The 26,744-nt window shown below is 38.3% G+C and overlaps 1 protein-coding gene across 4 annotated transcripts in view; it reads left to right on the top strand.

The window, feature by feature from the left end:
* Nucleotides 1-26,744, top strand: part of MAP7D3 (MAP7 domain containing 3) — a 35,695-nt gene that overhangs the window by 2,107 nt on the left and 6,844 nt on the right. The window contains exons 2-14 of one of the 4 annotated variants that reach the window (XM_019955639.2): nucleotides 3,486-3,584; nucleotides 3,678-3,761; nucleotides 5,148-5,311; nucleotides 8,208-8,319; nucleotides 8,866-8,964; nucleotides 13,055-13,150; nucleotides 18,394-18,509; nucleotides 18,624-19,616; nucleotides 20,161-20,291; nucleotides 20,555-20,763; nucleotides 22,924-23,053; nucleotides 24,807-24,942; nucleotides 25,852-25,956. In XM_019955639.2, coding sequence (XP_019811198.2) covers nucleotides 3,486-3,584; nucleotides 3,678-3,761; nucleotides 5,148-5,311; nucleotides 8,208-8,319; nucleotides 8,866-8,964; nucleotides 13,055-13,150; nucleotides 18,394-18,509; nucleotides 18,624-19,616; nucleotides 20,161-20,291; nucleotides 20,555-20,763; nucleotides 22,924-23,053; nucleotides 24,807-24,942; nucleotides 25,852-25,956 — 2,474 coding nt within the window. Of the gene's footprint in view, nucleotides 1-3,485; nucleotides 3,585-3,677; nucleotides 3,762-5,147; nucleotides 5,312-8,207; nucleotides 8,320-8,865; nucleotides 8,965-13,054; nucleotides 13,151-18,393; nucleotides 19,617-20,160; nucleotides 20,292-20,554; nucleotides 20,764-22,923; nucleotides 23,054-24,806; nucleotides 24,943-25,851; nucleotides 25,957-26,744 lie in introns of all 4 variants that reach the window. The other 3 variants (XM_019955637.2, XM_019955638.2, XM_070783810.1) reach the window with 3 other exon arrangements.

Raw genomic sequence — 26,744 nt, 5'->3', positions numbered from 1 at the left:
TTCGTTAATCTGTAGCAATTTGGTTTCATGGTATGCTTGTTTCTTGCCACAACCATAGCCCTTCTTAAAATAATTTTTAAAAAACCTTTCATTCATTTTTTTTTTGCAATCTATGCCCTTTGCTAAGTAATAGAAAATACTATTTCACTAGTTGATGTGATTTAATGTTTCCAGTTAGTACTGAAGAAAGGTCATGGAGAGGTGGGGCTATAGATTTTATGTGGAACTCTGTGATGTCAAGAGCAACAACTGTGGCAGAATTGCTAGTAAGTTTTGGGATGAATATTTATCATTGATATCTCATAAGGTTAAACATTTTGGGGTGATCGTGCTTGGGTGCAGATTTAGGAAGATTATTACCATTCTTGAAATAACTGTCTTAGAAAAACGTTCTTCCTTTCTTGCATTTTGCTTGTCCTAGTAGAGCAGAGCCCTTATGACACGGATTGTGTGTTGAGGAAGGAGGTTTAGGAGAGAAGCAGAAATTTTCTACTATGTTGAAGTCAGTAATGACCTAAAATGCTTTATGTCCAGAAGGGGCCTCAGAATTTCAATGGTATCTTTTAAAAGTCTATCAAGTGTAAACTATTCTTTAACTTTGGCATTCTAGTGGCACCTATTTTTGGTTCATTGTATTCTGAGGCTTTTATTGGGTTAGATAGCTGGAATGATTTTTATTTTCTCCTTGTCGAAGGGGAATGGCGGAGTTCCCTGGTGGTCCAGGGGTCAGGACTCTGCTGTCACTGCTGAGGGTTCAATCCGTGGTTGGGGAACTTTGCCACAAGCCTTGAGGTGCCACCAAAAAAAAAAAAAGAGAGAGAGAATCGTTTTCTTTTTGTATTGTTTTTTACACATTTTCTTCAAACTTAGGCTTTTCTTAGCCACAGCTATTTCTTTAAAAAAATAAAAGGGTAAATGCTTTATTTTAAAATAATTTCCATTGCTGTATTTCCAAAGTATGTTTTATACCAAAACCAACATATTTCATGTACTTATTGTTGAATAAGTTGTATACATTTAGATCTTAATTCCTTGTGGTATTTTAAAAAGAAGTAACCTTAGAAGTAGCTGAAGTAGGAGTATTGAACTAAGTCATATAAAGGTTGATGTGGGTTTTGTACAGTCTGGTCCTTCATAATTATGTAATATTTCAAAGTAAAGTTACAATTGAAGTAAGTTCTGGCTTTACCAGTTCCTGTCTGTGTAATCTGGGAAAATTATATTTAGCTTCAGTTTGCTCATCTGTAAAGAAAATAATATCCACTTTATAGGATTATTATGAGAATTAAATGAGGTAATCAATGAAAACAACTTCATAAATGGTGAAAGTGATATACATTATTGATTATGGCAGTTTTTTGGAAATACAGATTAAGATTCATAATTCAGTTTTAGTAATAAAATCTACATGTTTTCTTATTTAATCTCCAGGCAGAAAGTAACTTTTAACTTTAATTTGGAGTTTAGAATTAGTATAAGAACTATAGAAATACTCTATTGCACCTGTTACTTTAAAGTGAATTAAATTCCGCATTGAATGGAGTTGAATAAAATGTTCATTTTGTTAACTCCAGACATGGAGGCTTTCCCCTAGTGTCTGGACATTTTTAGAGCCTGTCCTTTTGGTGAATATATTTCTTGTCAGTAGGAATTTGGAAGTAAGGGTCTAAAAGTCAGATTTGAGGGACATTTTCTGGTTGTCTAATGGTTAGGACTTGGCACTTTCACTGCCATGGCCTGGGATCAATCCCTGGTCAGAGAACTGAGATCCTGCAAACCACCCTGTGCAGCCAAAAAAAAAAAATTAGATTTGAATTATAACCTGTATGTGGTATGGTTCATTATTGCCACAACAACTACTTTACGTTTACTTGTGATTAATAAGATCTTTAAATGTGGTAAAAGTGTACATTTTGAGGGAACTTGTCCTTATGGCCAACTAAATTGTGCCAAAATATGGACTTTCCTTAGGACTTTTAAGCAGGAAAACTGAATATACAAAAGCAACGGTGGTTTTCTCTATGCTCACGTAGAAATGTGAGTGGAAGGGGTGGGTGTAGGATGGTTTATTTAACTTATAGACTATATAAGAATTTTCTTAGTACACCAGGACTGAAATTCAGAGAATAATTGTGGTCCACAAAATTGATAAATTACTGAAGAAGTTTATAACTGAAGAAGTTTAGAAGAGTCTAATCTTCAATTCAAATTTAGCTAGATCGTGGATTATCTGAGCTATTTGGTCTCTGGGATTAAAAAAAGTCATTTCCCCTTTTGAAACGGTGGTCTCTATGGCAGCAGTTGCGTCACTTTCAGGGTTACTCTGTAAAATGGCTCCCAGATATTTCATCAGTGGCAAGTAACATCTCAGAGTCCATTCATTCTGAGTACAACCACAGACCCTCTAGTCTCTTATTTTAACTGCCCATCTTCAACTGTTCTGCGTTTTTCTTGATATGTAGAGACCAGAACTGTATGCAGAATCACAGGGGCATGTTTCCTGTGCTTTTATACTAGGGTGGAAGAGAGTTTTCAGTGTTATTCTCCAGCTCCTTCCTGAAGATGCCTGCTACTGTGAGGCATTTTAGATACAGTCATACATGGAAAGAGTTCAGGGAATTCCCCAATAACTTGTTTTGGTATCATCCACAATTTTAGTTTTTCTTACTTTCCCTCAAATTGTGCTCCCACACTCTTATACTCTTATACTTCACCCTTATTGAAGTTTATTTACCATTTTCTACCTGTTTACGCAAGATGTATTAATATTTATTAACTTGATATTTTCCCACCTCGAAAAACACCATCCCATTGGAACTTCTTTGAGTGTGTCTCCACCTTCACTATGCATGAGAATAGAGCTTTTAGCAACTGCAAAGGCCTGGGCCCCTTTCTCAGAGAGTGGAAGTGGGGAGGGGAAAGCATTGCTAATTTTTTTTTTTTTTAAACAATTTGGGTGACTCTACTGGGGAGCCAGGGTAGATAGCCCCTGATCAAGGTAATTTATAAATGTTCTCCTTAATATTGGGCCCAATCTCTGAGGCTCTCACTGTTGACACTTTTGCTTCCAAATTCAAATCCATAAACTCCAAATCTTTTTTAAATTCGCCCAATTTATGGCGAAACATTTTTTCCGAATCCTTGCCAGCTCAGTTTTCCTAGTACTTGGTGTAATGTCTTGTCTGAGGCATTTTTGAGATCTGTTACTCATTAGCTCTTATTCATCCACCAGCTCATGCTGCTGCTTCCACTGACAACTCTGTGTGCACAGATAGGCTGGCATGTCTACAGAAAACAGTGTTAATTCTTTGTTGAATTGTTGAACATCATAGGTTCTCAGTATGTCTTTGCTGACCCAGAGTCATCTGTCATACCTTCTAGAAGAGATGCTATCCTTTATTCTCGAAGATACAATTTGCCACCCCTGGATTAGCTGTTTGTCTTCTTAATATTTAATCCCTTTCCTTTATCTCCCTGTATTTTAGTTGCTGCTGCTAATGCCATTGCTGAAGAAAGACGAAGTCAAGGAAGCTTTAGTTCTCTTCCGTCCCAGCCTTCAAATATAAAATCACCATTTAAGCCAGGTATAATTTCTAGAGTACTTTAATAGATCTCAAAGTGTTCTGTCCTTTAAGTTTGATATCCTATTGATATCTAATTATATTCTTTTTTTTTAGTAATAGATGGCTCTGTGCTTAAAAATGACATAAAACAAAGATTAGCAAAGGAGCGGAGAGAAGAGAAAAAAAGACAAGATGATGGTATTTTTTAAATTAATTTTTATTGGAGTATAGTTACTTTATAATGTTGCATCAGTTTATACTGTACAGCAAAATGAATCAGGATGATGGTATATTTTAGACTTTTAAAAAAATCAAAATGAATACATTTTACATTAAGGTTACATATTTTCAAAGTGGTTTTATGTTTTAATCTTTTTTTAATAGTATATGTTATATAGCATGTGTTACTTTTTACTTTGTGTTATATTGGATTAAAAGCATATACTAAATGAGATGAAGAACAATATTTGGCCAAATTGTTTTGTTTTTGAAAGAGTAGTTTCTGTTAGCTTTAATTTTCTGAAAACTAAAGTATGAAAATTTCTTCAGTGTTTGTAGAAACAAGCAAAATGGGGATTTCAGTAAAAATGACTCTGAAAACAAAAATGAAGGAATTCCCTGGAGGTCCAGTGGTTAACCCTGTGCTTTCACTGCCAGAGGCCTGGGGTTCAATCCCAGATTGGGGAACCAAGATCCCACAAGCCATGGCACGGCCAAAAACATAAATGAATTTGCTAATAATCTTACCATAGACACGGTATCTTTCACTGATTGCTGTGCTTTCTCAAGTGTGACTTTGTATCAATTAAGATCTAAAAGAATCCTCCAATTAAAATAAGTAAATTTATATTAAAAAAATAATATTCTTTTCTAAAAGAACCATAATCTTGAGAGAGTGCTTTTTCAGCTCTTTATTTTCCTCGTCTGGCCCTGTAAATCCACTGCAAAACTAGTGCTCACCTTCATTCAAATGGCACAGCAGTTGTCTCTGTTTTGGTGAGGAGCAGTTTCTTCCTGTAGCTCTTTAGAAGAGTATTTTTACAACTGCATGGATGCTCTTCAGGCTTTAGTGAGAGGAAATTTGAATGTAGGAAAACATCATGCTGGTCAGTAATATGGTATGTGCCTAAGCTCATGAAGGTCAAATTGGCATGCTTAATATGCTCTGTTTAGATGAGGCCTTTAAAAAGAAGTTTCGTATTAGAAGGGAAAAAGCCATATGTTCTGGCCATGTGTTTTTTAATTCTTATTTTAATGTACAGCATATTAATCTGATGGGGTTTGACTTCAGCTCAAGTCAGCAGAAACATCACATGAAAGAAAATATTTCTTTTGAATTTGGAATTTTAGTTTGGACAGGAGGAGAGTCATTTAAGCCAATTCAGTTCTCAGGAGTTAAATGAACACCCAGTGGAAATGATTCTTTCGTGGCCATCTCTGGTCATTTATATAATAAATCTTTAGTTATTAGCACAGGTTATGTTATTTTTAAGAAAGAGAATAAAATACACTAACTTTCCTTCTCTGTAATGTGGAAAACTTAAACATTTTCTTGGCTCTTACCTTGCTTTTGGAATATTTCAGCTAATAAAGAGACACAGCTACTTGAAAAAGAAAGAAAGTCTAAGATCGTATATGAAAAACAGATGGAAGAAAAACAGCGAAAGCTGAGGGAACAGAAAGAAAAGGATGAACAACGGAGAATATCTGCAGAAAAAAAGAGAAACGAAATGTTAGAGGAAGAACGGGTATGTGTTTTTTTTCTTTGTTAATCAGATGATACACTGTGTTGCCTGGTTCTGCAGTGCTTTTTTCTTAGCCCTTCTCTGCATTTATTGGAACCGACCCCGATTCTTCTGGAACTAGTACCAATTCTTCTTTGGTCTTCCCTTAAACATTAGCGGCTCTTGCCCCATCCTGATCTGAGGCCTGAGTTTAGGCTTAGTAACTGAGGTGAAGGCGAGCCTTGCGCATCCAGGGAGAGAGCCCTGTGCGCCTGCAGGATGCCTGCAGCCTGGGCTTTGCTCTGAGGCGCTCTCTCTCCTACCAAAGGTGTTGTCCCATTGCCTGGTATTCACCCACCCACTATCAGGCCCTCTCTGATAGGGCCCCCTCTGCCCCTGACGGACCACCCCCCTTCTCACCACTGCCCTCATTGTGAGAGTGGCAGAGCCCAGCTGGATCAAAGCCTTCCACTCTCCCGTGGTTCCCGGTTCCCTTTTGTTTGCTCTCTCTCCCTCTCCCTTTATTGTTCCTTTCTCTGTGTTGTGGCCTTGCTCTCTTCCTATCTGGACTCTGGGTGTCTTTGGCACTCTGTTGATACGAGTCACTACCTTTGTCCTGCCCTCTCTTTCCCTCCCTGTCCCTCTTCAGTCAGTTTGCCTTTGGCTGTTTCTCTGTGGGCATCTGATTACCTGTCTCAAATTGTAGGATTCTCTCTGACACCAAGTTTTTCTCCTGTAGGTTGTTGCACATCTTTACTATGAGTGTCCTTGGCTCCTTTGGAATTGGCATGTTCCCTCCTATTCTTCACTGCCATTCTCTCTTTCTCTTTGTTCCAGTGCCCCTCAAGTGTCCCTGAGTGAGCCTTGGCCTGTCTCTGGCTCTTTGTCTGACTCTGGCCCTTTTCTGCCAATAGCACCCCCTTTTTCTTTTACTTTCTTTGTCTTAGCTTCTCCCTCCTTTTTGCTCCTCATCTTTGGAGTTTCTGCCATTGTTCTCTCAGTGTGTGGGTTTTTATCCTCTCTTTTTTTTTCTGTTGCTCTAATTTTAAAATATTTTTTCTTTCTTTTTCCCTTTGTTTCCATTTCTCTCCCAAGAGCCCTCTTCTCTGTGTCCTTCTCTGGTGCTCACTTTTCTTCCTAACTTTTACACACAGTTGGCCCTTGAAAATGCCTCACCCTCCCCAACTCCTTATCCCCGTCGGTGAATCTTCTTTATTTTAGGACTCTTCCTGTGGTGTTTCTTCCCTGTCCATGGTTCACTAGCACCTTCTCTGTCTTTTCCCCCACATTCCAGTATTTAATGAATTCTCATTCAGAACTTGTATCACTCTATCTTCCTCTGTGAAATGTCTCCTTAAAATTACTTCTCTGTGGTAAAGAAGAGTAAAGGCCAGAGAGACTAAAGTTGACAAAGACAGAACCAAAGAGAGTAAAATAGGAAACTGCTGGGTCAGGAAAGCCCCCTGGAGGACAGAGGGAGAGCCCCAAGGACTGCAAGTAGAAAAGACCATCTTAGGAGAAGAGGAACCTGAGAGAGAACACAGGAAAGGAAGAAGCAACAAAATGGCACTGTAGACAGGGTGGGAGCCAGAGAGAGTGAGCCAGACAAGAGCCCAGAAGGCAAGGGGAAAGGTCCAAAGAGAACTGGCCCCAGAGAGCTAGTGCGGGAGAGCCCTAGACAGAGCAGGGACCGCTCATCACTGAGGAGGCTGCACATAGAAAAAGAGAATGATTCAGCAGAGCAGGAAAAAACCCCAGACTCAGTGGTGGGGAAGAGGGGCGAGTGTGAGGGGCACATGGGAAGGAGGACAGGAACTTGGACGTGAGCTGCAGATGCCAGAAGGAACCTGAAAGAGCATGGAGGGTCAGCACATTTGGAAACAGCAAAAGAGCTTAGGAGAGAGGTTTTAATAATACAAGAATATTCTGTTTTTAATCTTTATTATACTTCTGGGGTGTCTAAGTAATTTAGGACAACTTCCTTTCTGTTAGAAAATATAATTTAAAATATTGTCATTAGATAAGTTTCATTTTAAAATTGCAGTTGCTTTTCTCCTCAGAGGATATGGATGACTCCAATTTCCTAATATGTTCACCCTCTAAACTGGGAACATTGTAAGGATGATGTTGCTATGAAACAGTTGCTGTCAGGGAAGAATAGAAAACTTTCTGGCCCTGAGGTTGATTTGCTTACGTGAGTGTAGTCCATGGTATGTTACAGCACAGAGATGAGGAATAGAAAACTGCATCTCATTTCTGACAGTGGTGCTGTTTTGCCACTGTGTAGCATTTGCATTCGTAGACCTGTTATCCTGCGCGGTTTAGACTAAAGCTGAGGTCAAGACAAACACATCTCTTTTTAAAAACTTGATTAGTTAACACCAGAATTTAAGAAGTTAGAAATGTGGATATAATAGATGATCTGGCATAGTTTCATTGATGCATGTTAGTTGATTTTTTATCCTGCCTCATTCTACAAAGAATTTAAGGTATATTTTTAAAACTATATACCACAACCAGATGAGAAAATCAATGTTTGAGTGAATCAAGCAGAGGGGGGAATTAAAATAAGAAAATAATAAAACATAAGGTATGACTAGCATACATCAAAGCATACTACTCAGTCCTTGTATAGTTGCTGGAATAGGCTACACCTTTATTTCTAAATTTCCTGATGATACAAGCAAAGAGGGAAGCATGGTCAGTTTCTCGATTCATATCCGTAAGATTAAAACCTACTTAGTTGGGAAAGTATGGATTCATACCTGAGATGTTTCCAATTTTAACTTTTCTCTTTTATAAAAAAAATTTTGCCTGATTAAAAAATTTAGTGGTAGGGGTATTTTATAACTGATAGATCAGAATTATACTAGTGAATATAATACATATGTAAACATTTATTGGCTTTTATTTTAAATAGGAAAAATTCAAAGCCGTCCTTCATCGTACACTGGAAAGGAGCAGCCGCGTTGACCGTCAAAAAAGATGGTCATGGGCAGGCTATACAACAGTAAATTCCCAAAATAAGACCGGTAATTAATACAACTGCTAAACTTTTAAGTTTATTCATTTTCACATGTAAATATTAGCTGTTAGTATAAGGTTGCATTTACAATGGGTTTTCAGCTTTGTCTCCTAAGTGAAAACACTGCCATGTATTCTTTGGCATGCATTTAAGTTTGTGTCGTGTGAGATTGCCAAAGAAACAGGTGAAATCTTAGAATAACTTTATTTTATACGGTATATCCAAAATCTTAACCATTTAAACTTGTAATCTGTGTTAAAGTGAATAATAATTGATAAGCTTTGCACACCTTTATCCAGTGCATATTTTAAAAATAAATTGCCCTGTTTACTAGTGATGTACTATAATTTTTCCTATGTGTGGATGTAATTCTAAGCAATTGCATAAAACGTAAGTTAAATTTCCATAATTTATAAGGAATGATCGACAGTGAGCATTGTGTACCTAATTAATACATGTTTATGCTCTGTATAAGTACATCATGAGCTCATCTTGTTTCAGCTAATGATGCTTTTTTAAATATGAGTACAGTAAATCTTGTATCTTTTCTCAGTCAACAAACATTCTACATCTACTGAAAAGCTTGAGCAGGGGACTTGTGGATTACATAGACAAATGTCATCTACTGGTCTTCAAAATTCTGTTGCCAAGAGTAAGTATTTATTTCATGTATTTTACTGAATTTCAAACCAGTGAAATCAAGTCTTTATATGTATTTCTATAGTACCACTTACTCTTTAGATCATAGGACATTTAGATTTATTTTAGAAGAGCACCACGTTTCGCAGTAGAGATGGTCATTACTTTTTTGTATTTTCATCAGTATAAATCCCTGTTTCTTTAAAAAATTTTAAAAAAATTTTTGGCTGGGTCTTTGTTGCTTCGTGGTTTTTTCTCTAGTTGCAGTGAGCAGCGGCTTCGCTCTCGTTGCAGTGCATAGGCCCCTCATTGTGGTGGCTTCCCTTGTAGAGCGTGAGCCCTAGGGCGCATGGGCTTCAGTAGCTGTGGCACATGGGCTCAGTAGTTGTAGTTCCTCAGGCTCCAGAGCACGGCTCAGTACTTGTGGCACACGTACTTAGTTGCTCCAAAGCGTGTGGGATCCTCCCAGATCAGGAATCCAACCCACGTCCTCTGCGTTGGCAGGCAGACTCTCCACCACTGTGCCACCAGAGAAGCCCCTTGTTTCTTGGTTTGTGTACTAATGGTATCAGATGGGTTTGTTGGGCTCAGGTAGCCCAACAGCTATGAAATATATTTTGACCCAAAGACATTGCCATTAAGTGACACAATAATTTATTTTAGAATTAATCCGTATTCTGTCTAACCTAAAACTGAAATCCGGTTTTCCAGAAACTAGAGTAGTCCATTCAATTTCCGTTAAGATTCATGAATATTACCTAATTTAAGAAAAATAATAGCATATATATAGCAGTGGACAGGTTAATCTGCTTCATATATATGTAAAGTTGACAAGCAAGTTACCTTCCTATTTTATAATTAAGACCCCAAGAAATTCAGTGATTTCCATTCCACCCTGCTCTTCTGTGGTTTATATTTTGGTTATCTGATCATAATTTTCTGGTCATTTGATCATAATTTTAAACTGTACATTCCACTAACAAGTCTGTGTTTTTCCTCAAAGCAAATAAAGTGGTTTTTAACTGTTAATGAGACAGTATTTCTAAGCTCTACTTTACAACTCTTTGTAGAGGTAATGCAGCGCTCTTTAAAATAAAACTTACCTACTGCAGATACTTCAAATACATTTTGCTCCTGGTGTTTGCCCTTTTAATTAGCACTCCTTAGTTTCTTGACCAGGAATTGAACATGCACCCTTGGCAGTGAAAGCGTGGAGTTCTAACGACTGGACCACCGGGGAATTCCCTAGCATTCCTTATTTAAAAAAAAAAAAATCTTTACCTGAGTGTGTCAGTGACCATATCTGGCTTATACTACGTGGTGCTTCTCACTGATAGTTGGAATGGATTAGATAACCATACCCATCAAAAAAATCCTTTTTCTTTCCAGAGAAAAAAACAGACATGATCTTTGCAGGAAAAAGACATGGTAAACATATTGCACTTCATTCTCTCAAACTTGGCTGTAGAAAAGATATACAATTTTTGTACCTGGTGAATTGAAACAAAGGCATAATTTTAGTTTGAATTAAAAATGTTTCTTTTGTGTTATTAGGTGTCTGAGCATTTTTTGAGCATGCTGATTGCTCTAAAATTCCAGTGTGGAAAAAAGATTCTGGACATCATTTAAAGCATATATTTAGTTAATTGTAGCAGTGGTTAACTTAGTGGGAAAGATTTCCATTTTTGTCTAAATATATGCTGAAAAAGGATTTTTTGTTTTGTTTATACTTAAATTACATCATTTGTACTTTTAGAACTCTTAAAATTTTCAACAATGAACTTGAGAGATCTTTCGTTATTTGTCAGTTTTGACGCATCTCATTTTCTCTTGTAATAAATAGTCCAGCAGAAGTTGATCCACTTTCCGTCATTAACCTTAGTATGCTTTTCCAGAGCACTTTTACATATAGCCCAGGTTCATTCATAGATTAATATGGGAAGATTTTCTCTAGCACCTTGCTTATCATATAATAAAATTAATTTATTATTCACAAAACTCAATCCTTTAGAAAAATTAGATAACATTCATTGCAATGTCATATTTGTATATTTTCATTTTATTTTAATTGTTTCACAAGTGTTGACCCTGTTTTACTATCTAATTGATTGCAGGAATTAGCAAAGATTTCTCCACAGACATTTCTTAATTTTTATTATAGTGAGCAAACGCTAGTGTGTTTTCATTAATATGTGTATCTGCTGTATTCGTGAAACATGTAAAGAAAAGGGACAGGTGATGACTTTCAAGTTAGTAATGAGTTCAAGTGCAATGAAGAAACAATTCCAAGTAATTTTTTAAATGATATCTTTACTTGTTTTTAATCCAAGAAGGTATGTGTGGAAGATACTTTATGAAATAACTTGCTTTATAGTATATTCCTCTAAGTCACTTCAGTCATGTCCGACTCTGTGCGACCCCATAGACGGCAGCCCACGAGGCTCCCCTGTCCCTGGGGTTCTCCAGGCAAGAACACTGGAGTGGGTTGCCATTTCCTTCTCCAATGCATGAAAGTGAAAGTGAAGTCACTGAGTCGTGTCGGACTCTTAGCGACCCCATGGACTGCGGCCCACCAGGCTCCTCCGTCCATGGGATTTTCCAGGCAAGAGTGCTGGAGTGGGGTGCCATTGCCTTCTCCATTATAGTATATTACACACTCTGAAATGATTAATGCTGTAATTAATGATTCCACGGAAAATAAAATCAATATTTTCACTGGCTTACCTTTGTAAAATCCCTTCAAACTGAAATAAAACCTGTTCAATCCAGAGAGATGAACATTTCAAACTCAAATGAATTTCATAGCTTGCTTTATATTTTCATTTTTTAAAAAATATGTTTGGCTGTGCTGGGTGTACTGTATGCAGGATCTTAATTCCCTGACTAAGGATCAAACCCGCGCCCTCTAGTGAAAATACAGCCTTAATCACCAGGGAAGTTCCTAAATAGCCTTTCTTTAAATCTTGACTGATTCAAATAATCTGTTTTTCTTCTACTCAGTGCTGACTTACCATAAATTCACACTATTTTGTCATTTCTTGCAATGTGATAGTAAGGGATAGGTGATCTCATCACATGATCGAATTGATTACATTTCTGTGGATTGTGCTGTGCAATTACATTATCAGTTCTAGAATTTTCAAATGATGCTACATTATCAGTATTTAATCTATAGCTCCCCAAAAGAATTCTTGTTTTCTTCTTTTGGCCACTCACCTTGTGGGATCTTTGTTCCCTGACCAGGGATTGAACTCTTGGCAGTGACAGCACAGAGTCCTAACTCATGAACCGCCAGGGAATTCCCCAAAGGGTTCTTCTTTAAACAGACTTCCATCAGTATTCTGAGCCGGAATACTTAAAGTGAAATGGAAGTGTCTACACAAAAGGGATTATTTTCCCATATGACTAGTTTGGGTTGCTAACACTGTGACATCTGTGCCAAATATTAATTATCATTTTTATTTTAAAAATACTAGTTGAGAGAATTCCTTGGCAGTCTGGTGGTTAGGACTCGGTGCTTTCACCTCTTTGGCCTGGGGTTCAATCTTTGGGGAACTAAGATCCTGCAAGCCATGCAGCGCAGCCAAAAAAATAAAACTCATTAAAACTAAAGTGTATAAATTAGTTTAGTAATAGATGTCATGGACTGTGTCTAAAATTATACATTGTGTATTCCTAATTTGGGAACTTTGATATTGTCAGTCAGTATGAGACATTTTCTTTATTATTTCCTAGATAATTTTATTTCTCTTTGGATAACTTACTTAAAAGAGTAACCTGGTTTTAACTTTGGGCATGTAAAATCTCTTCATAATACTTGAAATTAAAAAAAATTCTTACAAGGAAGAGTAGTGAAGATAAAAAAAAATGTTTGGGAAAAAGGAGTGGCTCACTCCTGAAGGAATCTGTTTGTAAACAGCTTGTAAATAGTAATGTTCCTGGACTTCTCTGGCGGTCCACTGGTTAAGACTCCATGCTCCTAATGCAGGGGGTGCGGGTTCAATCTCTGGTTGGGGAACTAAGATCCCACATACTATGTGGCATGACCAAAAATTTTTCTTAATTTTCTTAAAAACTATGATTTCTTTGCCTTTGTTCTCCAGAAACACCAGAAAAGAGACGAAGTTCATCTTTGAATAGAAGATGTAGCAGACTGCATTCATCTACAGAAACAGAACAAGTAGAAGAAAAACGATCTGGTTAGTTATTTCTAAGTGCCAATCTTCACTGGTGGTTTAAATGTGTTATGTTTATGTCAACATTCAGCTGCTTGAGAAGCCATTCCAAAACACTGGAAGCCAAAATATCCCTTCTTTAACTAAAAAATATACTTTGGTGACATGCTTATTTGGCTGAAGCTAGAAGAATCTCTTTATTATTATTTTTTGCCTTTTCCCAAAACTGAATTTTATTGGAAGGTCTGGTTCTCATTAAGTGTCGTACAACAATAAAATATGTAATTCTGCCATGAAGCAGAGAACCAGACCATAGAATGTTGGTATAGATAGATTTGTCCTGAGGCACTTCATTCCTTCGAACATTTCATTAGTTCGTATGTAGAAAGTAAAGGGAAAGTGAAGTTGCTCAGTTGTGTCTGACTCTTTGCAACCCTGTGGACTGTAGCCTACCAGGCTTCTCCGTCCATGGGATTCTCCAGGCAAGAATACTGGAGTGGGTAACCATTTCCTTCTCCAGGGGATCTTCCTGACCCAGGGATCGAACCCAGGTCTCCTGCATTGGAGGCAGACGCTTTAACCTCTTAGCCACCAGGGAAGCTCTAAATTACTGGCCACATTTTGAACTTCAGAGATTTGCTGCTTCACAGCATAATCCACATCTATCCTTTGGGGGTGTTTTCACTGCTGATCATTACACACAAGATTTCAAAATTATTACTGAAGTACTTGTTTATTTAAAGTTGTTTCTGACACCTTTCCCTTAAGTTTTCCCTATTAAACATGATAGTTCCTTTTTGTTTCATAACAAACTGTTCACTTACAGAAGATTCAGGTCACATCCTATTAAAACAAATGTCACTGTGGCAGGGATCTTCATGAACTTAAAAATTGGAGCAAGCTATTTACAGCAAGATTGACTTAATTCACTCAGTCCCTGGGAGCTCGTGGCAATGAACTTGACAAATGTGACTGTCAGTGACATATACCTGGAGGAATCCATGTCAGAGTGCTTTTGTCATTTATAACTTTTTTCTCCACATGTGAGTTTCTCCATAGAGACTCCATACATTGGGTATGGTAATAGATACATTACCTGGATCCCCGCATTGGGATTATTGTGGTATGCTGGGCTTCTGCCTGTCTATTCAGGTCCTATCTTCCCTAACAGTGCAGTCCCGTCAGGTGGCAGTGTTTGGTCCTGTTATGTACGTGTGGTTCTCAACTGCCTCTGCTTTTAGGCTGGGATACTTATCATTTAGAGCAGTTCACATTGCTCTTTCTTGCTTTCTTCATTTATTTGTGAGACCTCAAACTGAGTCCTTTCTGTTTGTTCTCATCATTTGGTTTGTTAGCTATGTACCTCTCTTTGGGAGAATACTTTAATTGGTTGCATGCTCATCCCAACAAAAGTGTCAGTAGCCAGGAACAAAGTACTGCTTCATTAGTAGTTTAATAGCAATAATCCAGGTAATAAGCATAGGATAGAGTGCCTGAAACTGTTAGCATTTGTGCTTAAAAAGTAGGTTTTATCACTTAGTTTTTTACAGAAAGGCATAAAAATAATTTGAATCAATACTTTGCAAATGAGTAAGTCTGCACAACATTTTATGTTGCATATTTATTTTACGATGGCAAACTGGGGTAGTTATCAGGGTAATTTATAGGATGAGATAAGGAGTTTCGGTGGTTGTTAAATTTTAAAACCGTGGGTTTCTTGACCTGTGCTTAAATATATCAGTATTATAAAAAGGGCTGGATTTTAGGTACATAGAAAAACCTAAATAATATCAAGAGAGAAAGCCAACCTTTTTTTCTTAAAATGTGGAAGAATAACATTGAGTGGCTCTTTAGCTTTTAATTAAGAACATAAAGATTGTTAGTAAAATAGGGACTTCCCTGGCAGTCCAGTGTTTAAGACTTTGCCTTCCAATGCAGGGGGTCCAGGTTTGATCCCTGTTCGGGGAGCTAAAAATCCCACATGCCTTGTGGCTAAAAATTCCAAAACATAAAACAGAAGGAATATTGTAACAAATTCAGTAAAGACTTTAAACATGGTCCATGTAAAAAAAAAATGTTTAAAAGAAGATTGTTGGTAAAACAGATTTTCAGGGTTATGGGTCACATATCATGTTAAATATCCCTCTTGGTAGTAAGTCCTCAGTCATAGAGAGCTCTAATGCATTGTTCCCATTTTCTCCTTTTTCCCTCCACTTTTTCCTTTCCAGAATATATCCCGCCCCCTTTCCTTGTTTTTCGGTCAACATCCATATGATTAGTGAGCCAAAGTGCTGTCATAGACTTTGTAGCGCAGCTTTATTTCTCTTGATTCGAATTCCTGACTTTGCTTCTGCCTAGTTGTATGTGTGTCAAATTATTTTCTGCCCATCTCTCCCCAGTGTGTTGTGGGGTATTCTAATTCAGTTGGGTTCAATTCAGTTGCTTACTGTGTCTGACTCTTTGCAACCCCATGAACTGCAGCACGTCAGGCTTCCCTGTCCATCACCAACTCCCAGAACTGGCTCAAACTCATGTTCATCGAGTTGGTGATGCCATCCAACTGTCTCATCCTCTGTCATCCCCTTCTCCTCCTGCCTTCAGTCTTCCCCAGCATCAGGGTCTTTTCTAATGAGGCAGTTCTTTGCATCAGGTGGCCAAAGTATTGGAATTTCAGTTTTAGCATCAGTCCTTCCAATGAATATTCAGGATTGATTTCCTTTAGGATTGACTGATTTGATCTCCTTGCAGTCCAAGGGTCTCTCAAGAGTCTTCTCTGACACCACAGTTCAAAAGCATCAATTTTATTTATTTAATCGGTTGTGTGCTCATCCCAACAAAAGTGTCCTTTTTTGACATCATTCAGACTCATGCTTTCTTTATGGTCCAACTTTCACATCCATACATGACTACTAGAAAAACTGTAACTTTGACTGTATGGACTTTTATCGACAAAGTAAATGTCTCTGCTTTTTAATATGCTGTCTAGGTTTTTCATAGCTTTTCTTCCAAAGAGCAAGTGTCTTAATTTCGTGGCTTCAGTCACCATCTGCAGTGATTTTTGGAGCCCAAAGAAAAGAAAGTGTGTCACCGTTTGCATTGTTTCCCCATCTATTTGCCATGAAGTAATGGGACCTGATGCCATGATTTTTGTTTTTTGAATGTTTTAAGCCAGCATTTTCACTCTCCTCTTTCACTTTCATCCAGAAGCTCTTTAGTTCCTCTGTACTTTCTGCCATAAGGGTGGTATCATCTGCATATCTGAGGTTATTGGTATTTCTCCCTGCAGTCTTAATTCCAGCTTGTGCTTCATTCAGCCTGGCCTTTAGCCTGACGTACTCTGCGTAGAAGTTAAATAAACAGGGTGACAATATACAGCCTTGATGTACTCCTTTCCCAATTTGGAACCAGTCCGTTGTTCCATGTCTGGTTCTAACTGTTGATTCTTGACCTGCATACAGGTTTCTCAGGAGGCAGGTAAGGTGGTCTGGTATTCCCATCTCTTTAAGAGTTTTCCATAGTTTGTTGTGATCCACACAGTCAAAGGTTTTAGTGTAGTCACTGAAGCAGAAGTAGGTGTTTTTTTTTCTGGAATTCTCTTGCTTTTTCTGTGATCTGGTGAGTGTTGGCAGTTTGATCTCTGGTTCCTCTGCCTTTTCTAATTAGAATTCTAATTACTTTTTAAAATATGTTACTCCCATCACAAATCTCAATGGTTTGTCTTAAATTTCTTTAGCTATTAGAAATCTAGTTATTATACTTTTATTTTCTGTAGCACAAACTGTTAGCGTTAAACAAGTGATTAGGCACATACAGGTATGTAAGTAAAATGCTTTCTCTGCCAAAAGTGAGGAACTGAAAAATAGCTGAGTCTTTTTGGTATATTTACCAAGTCTTAAAAAAGCTCCCATCAAATACCTTTTTAAAAATATTTAGGGACTTCCCTGGCAGTCCAGTGGTTAGGATACTGCACTCTCTCTGCCCAGGCTGTGGGTTCGATCCATGGTCAGGGAACAAAGATCCCACAAGCTGCATGGTGAGGCCCACACACAAAAAAAGTGTATTTTAAAGTAATAAATATTTAAACCAATAAATATTTAGTGAAAAAAAATTTAATGTAATTTCCTGTTATCCCAGTACTCACTGATAACTGAATATTTGCATTTATATATTTTTAATAAAGTGCAGTCATAACCTGCTTTTGTTTAGATTCAAAATATACCGTTTTCTGTGTCCAAAAATAGCGTATTATTACTCTTAATGACTGCCTTAGTATAGTCCAAATTTTGTGTTGGCTATTTAGATTATATTTTCAGTTGTTTCAGTATTATAAACAATGCTGTATTAAGTAACAACATACATACTCATTTTTTAATTTAATTTTCTCTTAAGGATAACCTAAAAGTGAAATTGCTGGAACAAAGAATATATAGTTTTCAGAGTGGCTTTTGATACACTGTTGCCAAAATGCTTCCATGGAGCATGTGCCAATCCCCCAGCCTAGTTCCCAACATTAGTATTATCGCTTTCTTCCATCTAACTAGTACCAGATACTATAATTTTTTCCATTTCTTAAGCTAAAAATATTTAGATTGTTAAAACTGGAAGAGACCTTGGAGATCCAGCCCATTCTGATTACTGTGTGTTAGTTGCTCAGTCATGTCTGACCCTTTGCGACCCATAGACTGTAGCCCACGGGGCTCCTCTGTCCATGGGATTTTCCAGGCAAGAATACTGGAGTGGGTTGCCATTTTCTCCTCCAATTCTGATTACTGTCTTACTGCAGTTTTTAGTATGGGTGAGAAGATGCTCTTGTTTATACTCTATCTTAAAATAATCATATATAGAGTGTCTTATGTAATCACCTGTAATGGCAAAATCCCTGGCCCTGGTGACTTTGTTTAGATTACTTTTTATAAGTGTCCAAGGTTTTGTAATTGTCTATGAAAATCATTCTGAACTATAGTGTGATTAAAATAGAAATGCTTGTTGCAGACATCAGCTTTGGAGAAGCATCTTATTTTCATCTAGAGAGCTCTGTTGCTTTCACAACGCTTCTCTTTTAGTGGTAGTGCCTCTGAAGTACCAACTTTGAGATGTTTCTGCCTTGTGTCTGTGATCCATTTCACTAAACATTTCTGTATGGTGTGTAATCCCTGTGATTTCCTAATAAACGACTGATTTTGTTTTTATACTGCTAATGGTACATTTCCGTCTTGTCAAATTTCTACCTGTGTGGAATTTCACTCTTTGTTCTCACTTATCCACAGGCATCCACAGTGTAATCCAGTATGTAAACATCCCCCTGCTTAGGCATAGCAGTGATGAATTGAAGAGTACCATAGTGCCTCGCCAGTCAACAGCGGTGATGCCTTTCCAGGAGAAGGTAGAAATACCTTCCAAGACTAGTGTGGGAGTGGCCCCCAAGGCAAGTGTGGAAGTGCCCCCTGAGGTGAGCGTTGAAGCACTCACCAAGGCAAGCTTGGATGAATCCCCCCAGGTGAACGTGGAAGCACCCCCTGAAGTGAGTGTGGAAGCGTTCCCAGAGGAGACCATGAAAAAACACCCCAAGGTGAGTGTGGAAACATTCCTGGAGGCAAGCATGAAAGAACACCCTGGAGTGAATGTGGAAGCACTCGCAGAGGAGAGCATGAAAGAACACCCTGGAGTGAATGTGGAAGCACTCGCAGAGGAGAGCATGAAAGAACACCCTAAGGTGAGAGTGGATGCACTCCTAGAGGTGAGCATGAAAGAACACCCTGCAGTGAGTGTGGAAGCACTCCCGGAGGAGAGCATGAAAGAACACCCTGCAGTGAGTGTGGAAGCACTTGCAGAGGAGAGCATGAAAGAACACCCTAAGGTGAGAGTGGATGCACTCCTAAAGGTGAGCATGAAAGAACACCCTGAGGTGAGCGTGGAAGCACTCGTGGAGGCGAGCATGAAAGAACACCCTGCAGTGAATGTGGAAGCACTCGCGGAGGCGAGCATGAAAGAACACCCTAAGGTGAGCGTGGATTCACTCCCAGAGGTAAGCACAGAAGAACACCCCAAGGTGAGTGTGGAAGCACTACCAGAAGTGAACATGGAAGGACCCTGTGCAAATGTGGAAACATCACCTGAGACCAGTGAGGACCTATCCCTTGAAGCGCATGTGGGTCCATCCCCGGAGGTGAGCATGGACTCATCCCCAGATGTGAGTGTGAACCCATCTCCTGAAGTGAGCATGGACTCGTCCCAGGAGGTGAGCACGGAAGCATCATCTGAGGCTAGTGTGGACATATCTCCCGAGGCGAGCATGGTAACACTCCCCGAGGAGAGTGTGGAAACATCCCCTGAGGAGAGTGTAGAAGCGTTCTCAGCGGCAAGCATGGATGCACTCCCAGAGGGGAGTGTGGAGGTGCTCCCCAAGGAGCCCACGAAAGGGCCTTCTGAGGCAAGTGTGGAGGCACCCCTGGAGACCTCCCCTGAGGTGACCGTGGAAATATCTTCCAAGGTAAAGTGAAAGATTCTCCACAGGTTCGACAAGTGCCTTTCATTGACAGATTTTCTATTAAAATCTATATTTTTTGTTGTATAGATGATGATGGGTCAGATTTCACAACATGCAGCATTCTATGATAAAATATATTCACTTTAATGATTTAAAATTATCTGATACTCATTGTCTCAGAGTTTCCCCCCAAAGTTGGAATAATAGATCATTTTTAATAGAAGGGATAAAATATAGTGGTTTATATGAATTATGTTTCTAAACTCTGAAGGAGTGTTTTTGAGAACTATCGCAGAGGTCAGTTAGGCTTTACAAATAAAATTAAGTTTTGAAGTAAAAGAATTATTTTAAATTATTTCTATGACCTGTTTGAATTGTATAATATAAAATGTTAGTCTGGAAGAATGAATGTCTGTACCTAAGTCTCATGCATGAAAGGAGAATTGGGATTTTAGGAGCATTTTATTCAGAATTTTTTTCTTTTGAAAGGGCAGCCACAAAAGGTAATACTAGTAATTTTTTTATATGATCATATTGATTGGTTCAGAAATCAGAAATGGACGAACAGCCCTCAAACCCTATTACCAAGAAGCGCATACCACCATCGCAGATACCGTGTTATAGATGGTCATCATCTCCTACAAGAAGGTGGCGTCCACCATCTCCCATCAGTGCTAGGTAAGTAGCTTATTTGCAGCTGTTCCTGATACATGTTTTACCAGGATAAACCTCGCATCAGTGTTTCATAAATAATGTAGTATGCATGGTAATGAAAATATAAAGGGAAAAGCCTTTAAAAATTAATTTACCTTTTATCTATTATAAAATATCGTATCATGATGTCAAGACATTATAGTGTGTGAAATGGTACAGTAAAAATCAGTACATATATATTATAAAGTCATACCAGACTTCCTCCATTAACTGTTTCTTTTTCCCAGTAGGCAAATTCAAAAGAATTGCCCCCCGTCACCTTCACCCGGCACGTCAAAACAATCGACACAGTTTTGTTTTTCCTATAAAGTAATTCCTACGCAGCGTACTGTATTTGCACAAAATGCATTAGGTACTATGGGAATGAAAAGCAAAGCCGTTTCTAACACCATTAACAACTCTGAGGCTCCAAGCCAAAAGGATATGATCTGTGAAGGTGAGTTCCTTCACTAACAAGTTCATTTCAGCCACCAGAAAATCTCAAGGTAGTCTGGGAACTGTCACTTTATTCCCCAGTTCAGAGAACTATAGGAAGCAAACTTGATTTAAAATAAAGAGCATTGCACCAGTCACACTGGCACAATGCTTGTTTTTTCTTGCTGCAACTTCTTATTTAGCCCCATTTTTGGAACTGATGTTTAGTGTGTACAGATGGGTTGGATGAATGCCATGGTCTAGATGGTCCCTGCAGTTCCTTCCAGCTCTGATAGTGGATGGCCCTTAGGTATTTTCCATCCTTGGAGACAGCACATCCAGCCGTTTGTAGCTGAGCAGGTTTCCATCAGGAGCTGTAGGGTAGTTTTTATGCATAGACCGTAACATGTGTCAGGTCTGTATGTGGGTTCTAAAAAATATACTGGTTTTTTGACTATCACGTGCATTCTTTTTTTTTAATTGAAGTGTAGTTGATTTCAAATTTTGTGTTACTTTATGGTAAACAGCAAAGTGATTCAGATACACATGTATAGATACTCCTTTTCATATTCTTTTCCATTATAGGTTATTATAAGATACTAAATACAATTCCCTGTGCTTATGCTCAGTCCAAATGAGGTATAAATCTTTTATTTTTCTTTTTTGGCCATGCTGCACAGCTTGGGGGGATCTTAGTTCCCCAACCAGGGAGTGAACCCAGCAGTGAAAGCAGTCAAGTAGGACCTTATTGTTTATTTTGTATGTAGTAGGGAGACGGCACTGGCACCCCACTCCAGTACTCTTGCCTGGAAAATCCCATGGACGGAGGAACCTGGTGGGCTGCAGTCCATGCAGTCACAAAGAGTCGGACACAACTGAGCGACTTCACTTTCACTTTTCACTTTCATGCATCGGAGAAGGAAATGGCAACCCACTCCAGTGTTCTTGCCTGGAGAATCCCAGGGATGGCGGAGCCTGGTGGGCTGCCGTCAGTGGAGTCGCACAGAGTCAGACATGACTGAAGTGACTTAGCAGCAGCAGCAGCAGTGTGTATCTGCTAATCCCAAACTCCTAATTTATCCCTTCCCCCCTGCCTTCCCCTTTGGTAACCATAAGTTTGTTTTCTATGTCTGGGAGTCTGTTTCTGGTTTTTTTTTTTTTTTTAATTGAAATATAATTGATTTATAAGAATTTTCCACAGTTTGTTGTGATCCAGAGAGTCAAAGGCTTTAGCATGGTCAATGAAGCAGAAGTATAGGTGTTTTTCTGGAATTCGCTTGCTTTTTCTATAATCCTCCTGCATTACTTAATTTTAAATACACTTATGAATTTTGCTTTTTGAAGGAATTCCACAGTGAATTCTTTGTAACATAAACAGTCTTTTTATTATGATTTATTTATTCCTGATTTCTTAAAATCCTCATTTTCATATGTAGTTTATTTAAAACAAATTTGTCACATGAACTAAAATACTATGCCTCCATGTGGTCACCTTATTTTACTGATAGTCTTGCTTTCTTTGTTTATCCACAGTTAGCCACTTTATGATCAACCAAATATATTAACATACTGTTATCAACACTTAGTGAAATAATATTTATTTAATAAAAATGATGCACAATTTTCAGAATGTATGCTGGATATATTTTTGTTTAATTGACTTAAGATTTGTACACTTCAGGGAATTCCCTGGTAGTCCAGTGGTTAAAGACTAGGCGCTTTCACTGCGCGGTTCATTCCCTGGTTGGGGAACTAAGGTCCCCTAAGCTGTGCACCATGGCCAAAAAAGAAAAAAAAATTTATACCTCATTTGGACTGAGCATAAGCTTATCTTCCTCCGTATTCAGTACATCTTAATTTTTTTCCATAGAGGTAATTTAGTCAGGTATCTCAAAACAGCTAAACCAAAGCAGGAACACATTATTTCTTTTGGGGACAAGTAGTTGTTAAAAGTTAACAGAGTGGTACTTCTGTTGGTGGCTTGGGGTGGCCATGAGGGCATAGGAATTGGGCTTTTGAACAAAAGCTATTAAATAAATCATTTATAGTTTATTTATACATTTTATATCATGGACATACTGTTGTTTTTTTTTAACATTGCACATTGTCTTGCACCTCTTTATTGGACATAGAGGCAGTAGGTTCGCTAAACCTAACTGATTTGCATGTTAATTTAAACTAGAGTCTGGTAATAAAGGCACACCAGGACCTAAGAATGCTGAGGAGGCAACAAAAATTTTGGCAGAAAAACGACGCCTTGCTCGTGAGCAAAAAGAAAAAGAAGAAAGACTACAAAAAGAGATGGAACAAAGGTTGGCACAGAATCATCCTTTCTATACAGTAAATCTTGGTTGGGACCCAAATTCTGAAAGTCATGCTTTAAGTTAGATGTATATAAATTCTCAGAGTAACTGACTTTTTCTTCAATGTGAATCAGTGTGGGGAACATTTCAAGCAGACAGGACGCTAGCATAGATGAGTACATGTTCCTCTTTAGTCTGCCTGTGTCATGTGCTCTTTTTTTTTTTTTTGTCATGTGCTCTTGAGGTGTGCTGTAAAGATGCATAAAGAGATCTGCACTCACGTCAAGGGCCTAGCCCTCAGCAGTAGCACCTGAGTGATCATCCAGGACTGTCGCTGTTGGCATTCACTGGTGTCAGCCCCTTTCTTTATTTCAAAAGTCCTTTATAACTTTAGAATTTGTAAACCTGTTTATGAATAAGTTGCATACATCGTGACCCTTTCCTCCTAAATACTTCCCTGTATACTTCCTAAGAAGAAAAGCATTCTCTGATGTAACCAGGGTATTAATAACTAAAATCAGGAAATTTATTATTTTATTTTCTAATCCAGGGTCAACATACAATTCAGTTTGCTATTTGTCCCGGTGACAGTCTTCTTTTTAAAGGTTTTTAAAATGACAATTCTTTCTTAAAAGTTAACATGTGTGTAATAGGAAACTAAAAAACACAAGAAGCAAAAAACAAAGTCATCCATAATCACAAGCGGTTTACCTTTTGATGTGTCCTTCTACCAGTGACATACTTTATATGATCTTTTCAGTTCAGAATTCAGTCCTTAAACAGTTAATAAAAAATAATATATACACACACATAGAGACAGTAACTGGTAAAGCAACTTTGCTTGAAACTTTTTTGTAAGTTTGAAATGAAAAAGTTATCCCCCCAAATTTGTAAACTTGGAAAAGATACTTCCTTATGTTTTACTGGGTTTCCAATGACCTGCGGGCTGCAAATGTCACATACAGGTGTGGGCTGCTGCTGCTGCTGCTGCTAAGTCGCGTCAGTCATGTCCGACTCTGCGACCCCATAGACGGCAGCCCACCAGGCTTCCCCGTCCCTGGGATTCTCCAAGCAAGAACACTGGAGTGGGTTGCCATTTCCTTCTCCAATACAGGTGTGGGCTACTTCAGTCTAAAGGTTTCTTGATCTTTGAACTCGAGGCCCATTTGATTTGGGTCCCTGTAATGTAAACCTCTGTCCACAACCTGCAAAGAATAATGACTGATGTTGTTTTTAACTATTATTTTTAAATCACAGTCATCCTTTCCATGTACCTTATATGGGTTTGGGAGAAAGGAAGAGACATTTTGAATAGCAAAAAACCCTATAACTTGAAGAATATTATTTATTAGTTCATGTAAACAGAGCTAGTTTCACATTAAAAACCCTGAATACCAGTCATTTTGATTGGACTTTCCTCCTCTGAGCACCACCAGACCCGTCTGTAAATTCCCTCTCTCACACCCCCATGTGAGATCAGGTGTGAGCATATGTCTAGTGCAGTTAAGAAGGAGTGATTATATGTGTGTGTGTGTGTGTGCGCGTTTGTGTTTTAAGATGCAAAGTAGCCCACTACTTGATAAAAATCTTTGTCTTCTCAAAGGCTAGTTCCCCCTATTTAAATAGGTGAAATGATGCACATCCTGTGGAATAACAAAATGTAGGGAATCTGGTGTAAATATAAATTGTATTACTATACACAAGCAGCTTCACTATAAAACTGCACATAAAAAGAATTATTATTTCATTTCATTTTCATCAGGAAAATGAAAGATGTAGCAAAGAAAGTGGATGATGGTCAAGAAGACGAGTTTTCAAAATTTGGAGATGGACAACAACCAAAGGAGATGAAGAAGAGAGAGAGTCAGGAGCAAGAAGACCAAAAAGTAGAACTCCAGGTTTGCTGGCTCTCCCTGAGAACCAGATTGTAAAATTCAATAGAAACCCAAAGCAAAAGTCTGTTTATCCAAGAAAGAAAATGGCCAGATGCTGCATGCTCTGGTTGCATTTTTACATTATGGTCTAGCTTTTACCCAGTGTTGCTGTCAGTCCTCCGTTACCATTAGCAGAATCCTAGGATTTTTCCAAGTGAAACAAAAGCAGAAAGCAGCAAATTACAGACCATCAGTCCTCTAGTTTAAATACATAAATATTACAGGTTGGCTTCAAGAAATCCAGATTGCTCGCAGAGATTAAATATCCTGTGTGATATTTCCCAATCGTGCATTCTGTGGTGACATACCTGCACCCCCTAACAGATCAGATGAAAATTGTGAATCCTCAGCAATTCACCAATTAGAATGTCTCACTAGTGTAAGTTAAATCACCTGGTAAACCCCAAAACTGAGCTCAGACAATATTCAGCTTAAATTATTATTATAGCCTAATTTATATAACAGTTTTAGTGTGTCACTTATCAAAATCAGTTATATGTTTCATAAATGACTATGCATTTGCATTCCTTGAGAAAGTATCTTTAAGAATACTCTTGGTGCTTTTGAAGTGTAAGACTTGGCTCCTGGTACCTGTGTCAGTGGAAGACTACACAGTCACATATTTCAAAATGATAGTGGTCTGACAACCTTGAGGTCCTGAAGGGGATTAACATGCCTTCTAAATCTCTAGCCATAATAGTTAGCCTAGTTCTGTACATTTTTGCTAACACTTTGAAAACTGATGATCCATGAATGTTATATATATGACTCTCAATCCAAAGGTTACATTTTATTTTGGATAACATCTTACTGTTGCATTGTTGTCATTCAGATAGATTGAGAGTCACTGATATTTTTATACAAATTTCCTAGAAAAGTGATGCCAAAATAAAAGCTCAGGAGGAGGCTGACAAACGCAAGAAGGAGCATGAGAGGATTATGTTACAGAATCTGCAGGAGAGATTAGAAAGAAAAAAGGTATGCCTCTTCTCTGTTGGGGGGATTTGATTCTTTGTTTAAAACAATGTTGGGCACATGGTTCCAAACTATGTTTTTAAAAATGACAAGTGATATGCTAGCTGGGGTTGTTTTTCCTCTGTACTCTCTCATCTTAGGATCTGACCCCTTCTCCCTAGAATGGGCTCCTCTTAATAACCGTAGTTCTTCCTTGTGGATCACTGATGACCATCACAGGGATGTCTCTCTACAGCAAAGCTCCTTTGAACAGAATCCCTTGGGTCATGGTAGGGGTTGGTAGAAGTTTGAGGTTTTTGTTTGTTTGTTTGTTTTTTGAGTTTTTTCTAAACTGTGCTGGAAATTGGAGCAACTGAGCTTGAAGAAGCAGAAGGTGTAGGCTTCTCAGAGAGGCCAAGGTGCAGGCTCTTTGTAAGGTTGGACTTTAATTTGTGCAACCCATGTGTCTCCTCTGGGAGCAAGGAAGACCTCAGACCAGGCTGAGGGACTTCCCGGCCTCTCCAAAGGGAGATCAGTAACCTTGAGGAGGCCAGAGAGCTAGAGCTCTCCTTACCTTCAGGGAAGAAGGGAACTCTTAGCCTTCCTGCATGTACTCCCAGTAACAAAACCCATGACAGCATTGCATCTTTGAGGTGCATTCTTTTCATTAACATCAGCTTCACTCATGGTCTGTTTAGACAAAAATCATGTTCACAAGTTCTGATTGGTTTGCAATAATATGTGCTTAATCTAGTAATAAATTTTCACGTTGGCAAAAATCAGGAGTGAGAAGTCATATGGATTTCTGTGTT

Source organism: Bos indicus, chromosome X, assembly GCF_029378745.1.
Source record: "Bos indicus isolate NIAB-ARS_2022 breed Sahiwal x Tharparkar chromosome X, NIAB-ARS_B.indTharparkar_mat_pri_1.0, whole genome shotgun sequence".
In the NCBI taxonomy this organism is placed as follows: domain Eukaryota; kingdom Metazoa; phylum Chordata; class Mammalia; order Artiodactyla; family Bovidae; genus Bos; species Bos indicus.
The sequence above is the reverse complement of the archived record's forward strand: the minus strand, read 5'-3'. Positions and strand labels throughout refer to the sequence as shown.